Raw genomic sequence first — 15,458 nt, 5'->3', positions numbered from 1 at the left:
TGGCGCTCATAAACAATCAAAGCTCTCGTGCTGCAGGAATGAGGAGGTCTGTTGAAGGCGCAGCTGTCGTGCTGTGAGGAGTTCTCGTCTTTAATAAACTACGGCAGTTTGCGATCACTGAACAGTAAGAATGATTAATAAATCCATATCAAACAGTCCCTTAAAAGTCACGTCTCGCTTTCGGTTTCGGGCTTTGGCGCGTTTCGCGCTCACACACAAGCGTACCGCGCCAAAGCCCAAGTGTACCGCGCTCAGGCACACCTCTTCCAACCGGGCCAGGGCCGGCCAAGTGAACCGTGCTTGAGCCCGATTCAGCGCACTCACACTTCTCAAACGATCCGGGAAACGGGCCTGGGCACGGTACGGATGGCATAGTGTGAGTAGGCCCTAAGAGGCGCTTCTGGTGTGCGTCCTGCTTCATAGAGTGAACCAAAGCGCATTGGTGCCGTTATAATGTATTAAATATATATATTATTTTTAAAATCGTGATTTCTCGATTTGATTCAAATTAAATCGTCATAAAACGTAAATTCGAATTAATCGAAAAAATCTGAAAAATCGCCCAGTCCTACATGTGGTATTCATGTTGTTCTTGAATTTCGTTTGCACATTTAAAATCAATTTTAATGGAAAGTTTTTGAAAAATCATGAAATATTCGTCCGTATTTCATGCACACACACAAAAAAAGTCATTGACATGTTTAGTGAATGAGAGCCGCTGACTTCTACTGTCAGGAATACAGACTTGGCTTCCTCATTAGATGTTGGCGTTGGGGATTAATTTCTGCCATGCATATCGTTGGGGGATCTCTGGCGATTGCAGGATTAATTGGAATCAGTAAATAATTGAGGTGACATGCGGGAGGGTTTATTGTGTTTGTAATGAATGGCTGAAATGACCTGTGGAAAGCGTTTCTGTGGCTGCACAGATTGGGTCCAGAAGGCACACATGCTAATCGGGTGAGCCAGAGTGGTCCGAAAGGCTCAATTATTCGGGATCCGGGTTTGTTTAGCATTCCATTGGCATCCCTGCGAGTGTGATATTGCAGCAGAGAGCCCACCTCTTCACATCGCCTCCTATACAATGCATCTGGAGCCAGAGCGCATGAATAAAACATCAAACCAGAGGAGAAGCGCAGGTGATGTGTGAGGCGGTGTGGGAACTGAAGCCTTGTTAGCTCTTCTGTAAGCTGTTCTAGTCAAAAATCATACAAAGAGATCTGTGGCATTGCCATGATTCATCTATCTCATACAGGGCTGCAGGATATTGGTAAAATCTAACATTATCTATTGATTATATATTGTGGGATGAAAACAATTTCAGCATATGATTTAATATCTCGATGTGGAAAGAATTTCTAATGTTACACATTTTGAGGACTCTGCAGTGGAAAGGCATCTCCATCAAATCTAATAAACAATCGATAAACTTTTTGGGGTCGCACATTTTCTGTGCTACTTGCAGCGCATCTCTGTTTTTGCATGTGTTGTATTTTCACGCATAATAATCTATTAATACAGCCAAGAAAAAGATACGATTGAATTAAAGTGTTTTATCGTTTCCCGAGTCTAACAGTATTCAAGTACAGCAACTGAATGATAAAAATAAAAATAATTCCATGAAAAGAATCAAAGTTGAGGTCACAAATCAGACAATTTCTTGTACCTGAATGCTTTTAAAATCGTTATACAATCACAGGCATCAAAAACACCTGCAAATGATGAATTGTAATACAAACTCAACATTGCGTATCATGTGATGTGACTATTTCGAATCATCATATTGTGAAATCGATGCTGAGACGGTATATTGTGCAGCCCTAATCTCATGGTAATACTGTGGTATTTTTAAATATGCTATGATAAAAAACGTGTGTGTGTGTGTATATATATACAGTTGAAGTCAGAATTATTAGCCCCCCTGAATTATTAGTGCCCCTGAATTATTAGCGCCCCTGTTAATTTTTTTCCCCAATTTCTGTTTAACGGAAGGAAAATTGTTTCAACTCATTTCTAATCATAATAGTTTTAATAACTCATTTCTAATAACTGATTTATTTTTTCTTTGCCATGATGACAGTAAATAATATTTTACTTGATATTTTTCAAGACACTACTATACAGCTTTAAGAGACATTTAAAGGCTTAACTAGGTTAATTAGGTGAACTAGGCAGGTTAGGGTAATTAGGCAAGTTATTGTATAACGATGGTTTGTTCTGTAGACTATCGAAAAAAAATTTGCTTAAAGGGGCTAATAATTTTGTCCCAAAAATAGTTTTAAAAAATATTCAAAACTGCTTTTATTCTAGCTGAAATAAAACAAATAAAACTTTCTCCAGAAGACAAAATATTATCAGACATACTGTGAAAATTTCCTTGCTCTGTTAAACATCATTTGGGAAATATTTAAAAAAAAGAAAAAAAAATCAAAAGGGGGCTAATATTTCTGACTTCAACTGTGTGTGTGTGTATGTATGAATGTATGAATGTATGTATGTATGTATGTATGTATGTATGTATGTATGTATGTATATATATATATATGTGTATATATATATATATATATATATATATATATATATATATATATATATATATATATATATAAATAAAGAGAGTGAAAAGACGTATTAATGTATATAAACACACAGCAAACGGTGAAATTAATTACCTTTTTGTATGGAGCCAGATCAGTCTCAAAAATTAAGCATTTAAAAAATACAATTTGTACAATTTGTAAACGCACAATAAATATTATAAACCATAAATATTTTTGTCAAATGTATTGGATTTATTTTTAAATAGTTTTTAAATATACTAATTCTATTTGCGTGTTTTTGAATAATTTTTTCAATTTACGAATTAGATTTGCGTGTCTTTGAATTGCGTTTTGAATTTACGAATTCAATTTGTGTATTTTTGTATCGTTTTTTTTTTTTTTAATTTACGAATTGGATTTGGTAAATGTGAATTGTGTTTTGGATGTATAAATTTAGTTTTGTAAATGTATTATTTTTGAGACTGATCTGGCTCCATACTTTTGCACAGATTTAAGTGAACATTTAATTTTTCCCCTTTTTTCTGATGAAAGTCATTACTTTTAGCTTGGTTTGGTAAAGCAGTTTTTTATTTTATTTTAAAATAATTTTTAAGGTCAATATAATTAGCCTTGTATAAATATAAATTAAATTTTGTCCTATTTACCCTAAATTGCCTAGTTAACATAACCTAATTAAGCCTTTACAAAATGTCACTTTTAGCTGAATACTAGTGTCTTACAAAATAACTAGTTGAATATTTTGTACTTTAATCATGGCAAGGACAAAAAAGTTAGTTATTAGGAATTTATTTTTAACTTTTGTCCATAAAAATGTGTTGAAAAAATCATAAACTTCTCGTGATGACTAATAATTTTTGCTTCTTAAATGCACAGTAGTGTCTAAAAAACATAATTTTTTGCACATTGTGTTTATGGCAATATTTCAGACTCTGAAAGTGTCTTTTTAAGACCTCATCCTCCTCTTTTATGACTTAAAAACTAACAACCTCTTAGTTTAAAGTAGTTTATCTGAATGTCTTTTCTGGTCAGCAGGATTAGCGCTAACTCTGATGCTAATCCTCGAACTTCACAGAACTAAAACACAGTGCATCATGTTGTAAGCACAAACACTCTTGTATCTGATCTGAAATAATCTCCCAATGATATCACAAGTGCAAAACCTCACTCAGTCACTATGTTTAGCAAACACTTACATTAGCAACAGCAAAGCTTAGCCGCTGTCCGTCTCGAAGGCATGCACACGCATTAGGCCTAGTCATGAATCGATGGTTTATTATAAACTAATAAAGTCCCAACCAAGCTTCAGTCACGAGTCCAGAAGCAATTTTCAGATTGTTTTTCAAAAATCAGATTACAAATGCGAATTCCCTTTAAATTGCCAGCTAATGACATTCACAATCGATGTGTCTTAGTAAAGACATGATGTCTGTGCTCATGGGAAATGTGTTTCTGCCACAAACAAAAAAACAGATGGAGGCATCATGTGATGTTTAGTTTCCCAATTAAAGTTGTCGAAGCCTTCATTTATAAGTATGAGGATGGAAAGTTATGTCAAACAAAGTGCATTAGCTTAAAGTCTCAAACATAGTAGCGATACACTCACCGGCCACTTTATTAGGTACACCTTACTAGTATTAGGTTGGACCCACTTTGCCTTCAGACCGGCATCAGAAGATGGGTACACTGTGGTCATAAAGGGATGGACATGGCCAGCAACAACACTCCGGTAGGCTGTGGTGTTGACACGATGCTCAATTGATACTAATGGGCCAAAAGTGTGCCAAGAAAATATCCCTCAAAACCATTACCAGTACACCAGTTGGACCTAGTACCTAATAAAGTGGCCGGTGAGTGTATATTCATCCAAAGATTTGAAATAAACATAATCAAAAACTGGAATATTGCATAAAACATTTGCGATTAAAGCACAGTTTCAGAGTCAAAAAGAACAAAATCATCACTTCCTCATAAACGGGGCCAAATGTCCGAGAAATGGAGTTCACCATGGTAGAAGAAGCCACTTTGGGCTTTTTTATATATATTAAATTAGTTTTGCCTCAGAAGATGCACTACAAACGCAATACGGTGGCTTTTGAAGGCGTGAGACTCTCTTTTAGAGCGCAGACAGATGCTCAAGACATAAAAGAATAATAACTAGCATGATTTTAGCATGTTGCTATCATGATTTTAGCAGGAATCAGCATGTTTCTAGCATGAATTAGCATATTGTTAGCATTTTTCTAGCAAGATAAGCATGGCAGTAGCATGTTAGAATTGTTAGGAATTGTTAGAACAGCTAGTCACAGTCTATGGGACAGTTGCTAGAGTGTTGTAAGTGGTTGTTAGGGGCGTGGCTAGTAAGTAAGGCCATCAGTAATTGACTACTTACTAGACTGAGTTGAATGAGGCCAGACTCTAGTTTGTAAGTCAGTCTGATGCAGAGTTATTACATCACGAAGTCTGATCCAATGTTAAGTCAATGACAGTCTTTTACAGTGGAAGTCAATGGGACAGTTGCTAGGGTGCAGAAATTGGTTGCAAGGAAGTGGGAAGGAATTTAAAAGGTCATCAGCAATTGGCTGCTGGCTGGACTGAGTTAAATGAGGCCATTCTTACATATCTAGGACAGTCTGATACGGAGTTATGACCTCACAAAATTTGACTCAATGTTAAGTCAATGGGACTTTTTGGGAAATTTCTGGGTGATTTTTTTGGAAAACTGAAAGTCGAATCAGTTGGAAAAGATATCGCAACCCAAGTCAGACCAGCTTGAAGGTCTGACGAAAGTTTGAAGGATATAGCTTGAACGGTTTAGGAAGAGATAGATGTTGAAATTAGTCTAAGTAGACGGAAGCCACCATAATAATACTAAACCACTGTGATGATGGACTTTAGCTGAGGGGTTTTAGAAAAACCAAAAGAACATTTCAGATGTGCTGGAAATGCTGTAATGTCTAGTAATTCATCCCATCGCACATATTTTTGCCATCACCTCATCTGTTCAAGCCATGCTGGAGTTTATTCACTATATGTGTATTCATCGTAGTTTATGCCAATTTTTCCTAGCGGATAAAAAGTTTGTCCTACTCACTTCTGCTCCCGTGATTTTAATGTGCATTTCTGAAGTGTATTCGCATTTTGTCATTTCTTTTTTTACGATGCGCATAAAAATAGATGGATGGAAACGCTGCTATTGATGACTCTAAAACCCAAGTCAAACACATGTGTATGCCTTACTCTCTACATGGTGATTATTGTAAATTGCGCACCATTGTACCGCTCGACTCATTCTGCTAGTTTTGGCTTGTCCTCTCCTCTGCACTATTTCATGATCCTTCTTTTAAATCTGTATTTAGCCTCTCATTCTTCCAGCGCTAAAGCCGTTCATTGTGTCCTGATCCCTCTTGCTCAAACGCCTGTTTGCTCAGTAACTCAAGTCAGAGATGGAGGAGGTGAAGCCAAGAGAAAGAAAAAACAACAACAACATGCCACATTTGCTTTTTGCTCCACAATGTGCTTGTTTTAGCAGGACTCCAGGTTTAACAGCTCCATGTGGTGGCACCAGAAGTCGTCTTTGGGCGGGTTTTCTTTGCTAGAAGAGCAACAGAATGATCAGCAGGTGTAGAACGCTGACCACGCACTTTGTTTCGTACATACAGCTAGTCAGAATTATTAGCCCTCCATTTCTAACCATAATAGTTTTAATAACTCATTTCTAATAACTGATTTCTTTTAGCTTTGCCATGATGACAGTAAATATTATTTGACTAGATATTGTTCAAGATACTAGTATTCAGCTTAAAATTACATGTAAAGGCATAACTAGGTTAATTAGGTTAAAGTTAAAGGGGGATAATAATATTGACCCTCAAAATAGGTTTAAAAAAATTTAAAACTGCTTTTATTCTAGCTGAAATAAAACAAATAAGACTTTTTCCAGAAGAAAAAAATATTATAGGAATTACTGTGAAAAGTTTTTAACGTCATTTGGGAAATATTTAAAAAAGACCATAAAATTCACGGGAGAATTGTTATTATTATTATTATTATTGTCATCGTATGTTGTTAGGAAGAATGAAAATGTTTGGCTAACTGTGATGTAATCAATTACTAATACGCAAATAATATAATTGAGTAGGTATTTTTAGGAATTGCACTTTACTGTTTTACTGTTTTTAAGTGTATTACTACTTTTACTACACTTTAAGCTAGGGCTGGGCGACTAATCGAAAAGTAATCGAAATCAACATTAATGGCCCGTTTGCACTGAGTGGTACTGTAGGGTTCGGTTTGTTACGCTTTTATGGTCGTTTCCACTGTCAAAAGGTGTACCAAACCAATCCGTACCACTTTTTCGGCACCCTTTTCGAAAGGGTACCAAACACGAGAAAGGGTACTAAAAGGCAGAGCTAGGCGCGCAGCTAAACGCTATTGGTTTACAGCCACAGCCGAGAGATTACAGCAGAATTATATAGCAGAATTATATATAATAACGAGCCATGGTCGATCCGGGCTCAAACAAACCTTGTTGTTGCCTTGATGAACAGTCATAAAGCCATGGAGTAGAGCAGAATCTACCCTGTGCCTCATAGTTTTTACGAGCAAGTCTGAAGCGCGAGCGGTTTTGCTTTCTTGCTTGCACTCACCGTGCGTCTATCTCTGAAATAACAAACTTCTTAAGCTGATGATAATAACGTGTGCTTGATTATTGACGTGCTTTTGAAACCCGATCCTGTCAGACACTGAGAAACGCGAGAGTGAAGTGCGAAAAAACTAAGAAGCCCGAAAAAAGGAGCACAATATTTCTACAGCAAACGTGAACAAACTGCTTTGTTTTAATTTTTATCATCTCCTTTTGGACTGATATGAACTGGGAATGATGATTAAAATACATAAAAGCATGATTTCAGAGTATTTGTACAAGTCAGGATTCGAACACAAAAGTCATTTGAAGCACAGTATCAGCGCGCACACGCACAGTCCACTAGGCTTATTCACCTTATTCTCCGCAGACAAGCGTGCGCAGCCATTTGAATGTTTTTGGCACGAGTCTTCCGGTCTTATTCACTTCCATTCTTTTTTAGACATTATAAACTGCTCGTTTCGCTGTTTGATGTGGCAAACTGATATTTCCTTGTTATATTATTCTACTTGGTCTGTATAGTCATGCACACATTTGTTTGTAGAGCAAGTAGTTTGACCGTTTTCTGCCGTTTATTATTCCTAGTAATTTCTCCCATAGGCGACTGAAACGGAAGTTCTAAGACAATCGCGAAAACAGGCGCACTTCAGCATTTCAGAATAAGATCTATGAGACAGAAGTTTTTCAGACCCTGCCAGTCAAATGCAAATTCGCCAGGTCTTGAAACGCTTCTAAACTGATTGATGCTTTGAATTGCTTTAGTCACGTGACCAGGTGTTTCAGATCATGCTTCGGTGCAGTGTTTCGAAACACTTGCGCTTCGGGATCTCGACACTGTCGAAACTTCAGCCATCCCAAATAATAAGTTCAAGTCATTTTCACAGTCTAATACTCAATACTCTGGAGGACTTTTAGAAGAGCTACTTATTACCTATACTATGAGTAATGTTTACAACTGATTCTTTTACTCTGCTTGCACTAAAAGCAAAAGTACTTTTTTATTTTTTATTTATTTATTTTTTTTATTGAGCATATATATTATACAATTTCAATCAACAATATAAAAGAGGCTCAAATATTTTTGTTTGAATATACATACAAAACAAAGCAGAAAAGTCAAACAATGTGGAAATAGAATATAACTTTGTAGCAAGAAGTACAATAAGAGTTTATATATAAAAAAAATGGAAGAAAATGCGTGTTTATACAGATATTGAAAGCAATAGTACTTTTACTAGAGTATGCTTTTTGTGCTCGTTCCAGCTCTGGTTGGAAATGAGTGTCTTTTGACTGAGCTAGCAAAACTGGTATACACAAGCCTGACAACTCCATAGTTAATGTCATTTAGCTTTGAGATACAAAAGGTGAAACGGTGTTTACACAATGACTCAGTCTTTCTGTTTGGATTGGTGTTTTGTCAGCTGTTTCTCACTGTTGTGCTGGTCAGGCGTCTTCTCCACCTACAGACCAACTTACAAAAGTGGATTTAGAGAGATTTATCAGGCTTCGCCCCTTTGTGGGGCTTGTTTGAACAAAAAGATCCATGCAACCGATGACAGATCGCGATTGAAGAAGAAGAAAACCTAGTTCTGCAGTCTACAGGAGGATTCCTGCACAGTGTTGGGGTAATTTTGTTATGAAGTAACTAGTTATGGACGGCACCTCAGTCCCCTTGCAGCATGAAGGTCGCTGGTTCGAGTCCCAGCTGGGCCAGTTGGCATTTCTGTGTGGAGTTTGCATGCTCTCCCCATGTTGGCATGGGCTTTCTCCGGGTGCTCCGGTTTCCCCCACAGCCCAAACACATGTGCTATAGGGGAATTGCTGGAATGACATATGCTTGAATAGTTGGTGGTTCATTCCCCCGTGGTGACACCTGATAAATAAAGAACTAAACTGAAGGAAAATGAATGCAATGATGCAATTAATAATGAATTACACTGCAGAACTACCCCACTCACAGTATTTGGTTGAGAAAGTGCTGTTGTTGCCGTCTCATTCCCTTTACCAGCCCAGTGAGTCAGCATGCATATGTTTTCCATCCCCCACCGTACTGCGTTTTCCCCCTCAGTCCTTCATTTAGGACTTATGTTGTTTTAGTCTTGTGGACACTTGCGTTCGTCCAGCGCCCTCTCAAACAAATAACTGGAGGGCTCAGAGCGAGTGTTGATATGGATGCGTTGGATTCTTGGAGCCGGCCGGTCCCATCCAGCCTGTTTGTTAGGAGGGCACGGGGCCCAGTCTGGCGGCAGACTGCGCTCGGGATGTTGGTGTCGGAGGAAAAACGGCTGGCGTGTTGACACAGCGGGGATTCTTGGCAGTAGGACAGCAAAAGAGACCATTAGGCTCAACGGCTAATTAGACCTACAGTTGAAGTCAAAATTATTCACTCTTACTGTTAATTTGATCTTCAAATAATGTTTAACAGAGCTAGGAATGTTTACAGTATTTCCTATACTATTTTTTCTTCTGGAGAAAGTCTTATTTGCTTTGTTTTGGCTAGAATGAAAGCAGTTTTCACAATTTTTGAACCCATTTTGAAGAGAAACTGGCTTTGTCTTGGTGTTGATTTTAATTTATTAACTAACATTTACTATTGAGACTTCATTGTAAAGTGTTATCTGTTGCACTTATAATACTTATGCAATTTAATTTGACTGAAACATTTGTTTACTTTGAGGTAATTAAGTAATTTTGGGGTTATTTTAAGAGTTATGCACCAACCTGTGAGATCTCTTGGCTCTATGAATCGTCTCTATTTGCAAGTTCCTGGATCACGCTTAATGTCGAGGTGATGGAGCTTTGGAAAAATCTTCCACTCTCTTTAAGAACAGCTCAAACTTTTAAGTCTTTTCAGAGGTCACTGAAAACACACTTATTTTCTTCAGCTTTTAATCATGTGATGTGAGTTGATGCATTTTGGTTTTATGTATATTTACATGCGTTTCATGTGTTTTATGCACAGCACTTTGGTAATCATTGTGGTTTGTAAAAGTGCTATACAAATAAATTGAGTTAACGTTTTGCACTTTAGCTCAGAATTGTGAGAATATGGTATATCGTGATAAAAGCTTCAGCAATTAATCGCAACAAGAAAGTTTGATACTGACTTTTTGTATGCATGATATATTAGCGACCATATCATTACTGACCAATAAATGCCATTATTAATGTTATCATTATTGGACCTAAAACAAAATGATCGATATCTAGGCCCACAAGGAATCTGCACACACAGAAATACGCAGATTTTTAGCCCATCATTGAAGTCTATGTATTTACTTGTGTAAATGTGTGTACATTTATATTTATTCAGTTTTTAAATTTACCTCACTAATATTATTGATATAATAATAGTAATAATATGGGGAAGGCAGTGGCACCGTAGGTAGTGCTGTCGCCTCACAGCAAGAAGGTCGCTGGTTAGAACCTCGGCTCAGTTGGCGTTTCTGTGCGAAGTTTGCATGTTCTCCCTGCCTTCACGTGGGTTTCCTCCGGGTGCTCCGGTTTCCCCCACAGTCCAGAGACATGCGGTACAGGTGAATTGGGTGGACTAAATTGTCCATAGTATATGAATGTGTGTGTGGATGTTTCCCAGAGATGGGTTGCGGCTGGAAGGGCAGCCACTGCGTAAAAACTTGCTGGATAAGTTGGCGGTTCATTCCGCTGTGGCGACCCCGGATTAATAAAGGGACTAAGCCGGCAAGAAAATGAATGAATGAATGAATGAATGAATAGTAATATTAAAATGTTCATATGATTTTTTACAATGCAGTTTATAAAGTAATATCTTCCGTCTCTTAGTAGAGATATTATATGATAGACTTGCTTTGTTTACCAAATAAAGGTGATCTAATTGGATTTGCATTGTAAGCATTAAAAAAAAAAGAAAATGTATTATATTTTATTTGATATATCGAGTTATTAGATATGATACTCTTAAAATCATTCCACATAAATCCGCAGATCATTTACAAACTTCTCTGCAGAAATATCAAAAAATGTCCACAGATTCTGTCTGGCCTTACCAATATGTTTAAGCTGATAATTTCTGTAATATTTCTGCTGATTGAAACACTAACTATGTTTTATTATTTTACTGGTATTTCAATTTTGATTAATGTTTAGCGAATAGTTTTCTTTCTTTTTTTTTTTTTGTCAGGCAGTGGATTTTGCTTATATAAAAAGTTGTCCATATAAAAGTATAGCTGGATAATTACGTTCAGAGATCAGTTCAAACTGTTCTAAAGGTTTTAAAACACAATCAATTTCGTCATTTTACGTGTTTATTTTTTGTCTTTGTTTGACAATTATACAGATTTCTAAAGGTGCTGTTGACTTGAAATTTCCCCCGGATGTTGGTAACAACCAAAGAAATGTATATACGTACAGAAAACAAAACTAATTTGTTTACAAATGAAGTTCTGTGTAACAAACTGAAATGACGCAGGGAGAAAGTATCGAACACATGAAGAAAGGGAGGTGTATTCTGGCAGTGAAAGCCCAGACAGCAGCTGAAATCACTCAGTAGTTCTTCAGCAACTCTCTACCCTTCCTCAGTGTAAATGAACATCAGCTGCTTCAGTCCAACATCTACATTAGCAGGAGGATGAAGATCAAACCAGGATGGACATTTCAGCAAGACAATGATCCAAAACACAGCCAAGGAGACTCTTAGATGCTTTCAGAGAAAGAAAATCAAGCTGTAGAATGGCCCAGCCAATCACCTGATCCGAATCCAATAGAAAACACAAATTAAAGATCAGATTTAATAGACGAGACCCACAGAAGCATCAAGATCTTGACACTCTGTTGAGGTTTCACACCTGAGCAATGCATAAGACTTCATTCCCCATATGAGAGTCATCTCTAAGCTGTACACTATTTAAGGGTATAGGGGACTATTTCAGAAACATTTTGAGACAATCAGTGCAAGTTGTCCTCTACATTTTGTTTTCAATCAACCCACCGACAGAACTTTAAAACACTCCTTTGAAGGCTTTCAAATGTCTTGCGGCATTTCCAAAAGTCAGATTCTACTCGCCTCCCCAAACACAATGCTAAATTATGGACGGACAGATAAATGGACGAAGGCAGAGATGAAGAAGGCAAAGGCAGAGATCTGGATGTGTTTGGACTGTGGGAAACGAGAGGCAGCCTGGTTTCAATGCAAGCCTTGTTCGTGTTCGCAGAGTGCTGGTTGGAGCAGAGGTCAAACCCACTGCCTACATAGAGGTGGGGGGAAGGTTAGCAGGGAGGAAACAAGACGGCATTCTCCACTCTCGCTCCCTTGTGACGTCCTGAGCCAACAAGAAGCCCATTCAGTCTACCACCTTGCATTGGCTTGTGTACACACCACTGCAGTGCTGCTTCTGATATTATTATAGTGCTACTGCTGTGTTTATGTTCGTTCGGGCTCTGGACGTATGCTAGTAAATTATATGCTAATATATAAGTAATAAAGGGAGTGGTAAAATGTCCTTCCCTGGCTGAGTGCTTAAAGTGGATTGAGTTATCGTTCAGATGGAGATATCTAAATGTGATTTTAACTAGCTAACTAAAGTTTTGGGACACAGTGGCAAACTATGACCTATGAGTCCTGCATTATGATACTTCTTTGATTTAAAAACTGACCTGACTGTACTTTAAACGTTAAGCCACAGTCACAATAGAGTTTGAGCATGCAAAATTCTGTCGTATATTGAGTGCTACAAAAAGGTTTGGGTTTACATTTCTGTACGCGAACGCAATATTATGCAAAGCTTGTTGCACAAGCTTAAGGCCCAGTTCCAATTCTACCCCTTAGCCCTTCCTTTCCTGTTTTGCGCATTCACGTGATAGGATAGTGGTGTCCCAATTCTCATTAGCTGAAAGGCGTAGGGTTAAGCGGAAGGGCTAGACACCCCTTGAAACAGATTTTTCAGGATCACGCTCGAAACCAAAAGGGTAAGTAAATTTTAGGGGTGTCAAAATTAATTGTTTTTTCGGTGCACCGCGATGCAGACGCAGACAATTCGGTATGGGTTCAGTAATAATCATAACCGGTTATTATGTACTGACATCATTTATCTCCTATGTGCTCTGTCGCTAGGGGGGCGTGCGCGGCTATTTACAACACTCAGCCAACTCAGGGCCGGCCCGTGGCATAAGCACCATAGGCAAATGCTAAGGGCACTGTATATCCAGGGGGGCGCCAGAAATGAGCGCGGTTCAGTTGGTTTTGTTTACGATATTCCTGACACACATTCAGTTATAGACGGCAATAACTCAAAAACCTCTTACCCTAAAAAGATCTAAAGTGTGTTTCCTACAAAAAGACAAAGCTGGTTATGTTTCACAGCTGTCTTTCTTTTTTTTTCGCTCGACATTACGAACACTGCTCCGTTTAAGCCCTCGCAATATGTGTTTAGCCGGGAGAGCTCGCGCTGAGAGGAGCTCTCAGTAAGGGACCGTCAGTTAACAGTTAGCTTGGCATTGACAATAGTCAACATGTAACCGAAATGTTTGTGTTTCTTCAGTAAATTGCTTGGCACTTCATCTCACCTGTGTCTTGGCACATTGCTAAGAGAAGTACTGAAGTGTTTGTTGCAACAAGTGCCGATTGATCCCTGAAGGTGTAGCGATCACTACCGTTTCCTTTCAAAACAGACGCAATTTACGACGAATGGCAGCTGGAAACATCTTTCTGTCGTTCCTAGTATGCTAAACAAGAGCCTGCTAGGGGTGTTAGGTGTGAATTCTCCCACCCTAGCAGGCCCAACTGGTGTTTATTTTCCTTTGGGAGAAGTAAGGGAAAAGAAGTAAACGCTGCTGCCGAGACCCATTGTTCTATAAAACGCTCTGGCGCCGCTCACCAGCAATGAAGTCTTATGGCTATTTTCTTCTTTCTGTTTGGCTTTTTGATTGTTTAAACATGCACACTCATACTTGCCTTATTTTGTTTTGTTTTTCAGTCAAATAAGGTTCCAGTGGTACAACACCCCCATCACGTTCATCCGCTCACACCGCTGATCACCTACAGCAATGAACACTTCTCTCCAGGGACGCCTCCTTCTCACCTCTCGCCGGAGATTCTTGACCCAAAGACTGGTAAGAAGCACCAAATGGAGCTTACAGGAGTGATGCGTGATTGTGGCCCCACGATTGCAGTGTTTCCCAACCCTGTTCCTGAAGGCACAACAACAGTACACATTTTAATTCATTCATTCATTTTTCCTTAGGCTTAGTCCCTTATTTATCAGGGGTCGCCCCAGCGGAATAAACCGCCAACTATATATACTGTATGTTTTATGCAACGGATGCTCTTCCAGTCACAACCAAGTACTGGAAAAAACCCATACACACACACTCATGCACTACAGCCAATTTAGTTCATCCAATTCCCCTATAGCGCATGTGTTTGGACTGTGGGGTAAACCGGAGCACCCGGAGGAAACCCACGCCAACACGGTGAGAACATGAAACTCCACACAGAAGTGTGTGTGTGTGTGTGTGTGTGTATATATATATATATATATATATATATATATATATATATATACACAGTTGAAGTCAGAATTATTAGCCCCCCTAAATTATTAGTGCCCCTGTTTATTTTTAATGGAGGGAAGATTGTTTCAGCAATCAAGACACTTCTATACAGCTTAATGTGACATTTAAAGGCTTGACTAGGTTAATTAGGTGAACTAGGCAGGTTAGGGTAATTAGGCAAGTTGTTGTAAAACGATGGTTTGTTCTGTAGACTATCGGAAAAAAAATTTGCTTAAAAGGGCTAATAATTTTGTCCCAAAAAATGTTTTTTTAAAAAATGTATAACTGTTTTTATTCTAGCCGAAATAAAACAAATAAAACTTTTTCCAGAAGAAAAAATATTATCAGACATACTGTGAAAATTTCCTTGCTCTGTTAAAAATCATTTGGGAAATATTTAAAAAAGAAGAAAAAATTCAAAAGGGGGCTAATAATTCTGACTTTAACTGTGTGTGTGTGTGTGTGTGTGTGTGTGTGTGTGTGTGTGTGTGTGTGTGTATATATAAACTATATATAAACTATATATAATTATAGATAAATAACAGTATTATTGTTATTATACAATTCTTATTCTAACAGAAATTAATCCTAAATGTAAAACAACCGAAAGACACAACAGATAATGAAGGAAATCTTTTGCATGAATATTAATTCAATAGAATACAAAAAGATGTTTATAGAATTATCTGTTGTGTGTTGTCTTAGACCCGACTCATGGCAAAGAATTA

At 37.9% G+C, this 15,458-nt stretch overlaps 1 protein-coding gene across 1 annotated transcript in view; it reads left to right on the top strand.

Moving 5' to 3' along the window:
- tcf7l1a (transcription factor 7 like 1a) overlaps positions 1-15,458 on the top strand; it is a 104,123-nt gene that overhangs the window by 69,970 nt on the left and 18,695 nt on the right. Inside the window, 1 exon segment of the mRNA NM_131269.2 lies at positions 14,154-14,289. Within this exon segment, the coding sequence (NP_571344.1) occupies positions 14,154-14,289 (136 nt within the window).

Source organism: Danio rerio, chromosome 10, assembly GCF_052040795.2.
Source record: "Danio rerio strain M-AB ecotype USA chromosome 10, GRCz13ab, whole genome shotgun sequence".
Classification (NCBI taxonomy): Eukaryota; Metazoa; Chordata; class Actinopteri; order Cypriniformes; family Danionidae; genus Danio; species Danio rerio.
Note: the sequence above shows the minus strand (reverse complement) of the source record. Positions and strands in the feature narration are given on the sequence as shown.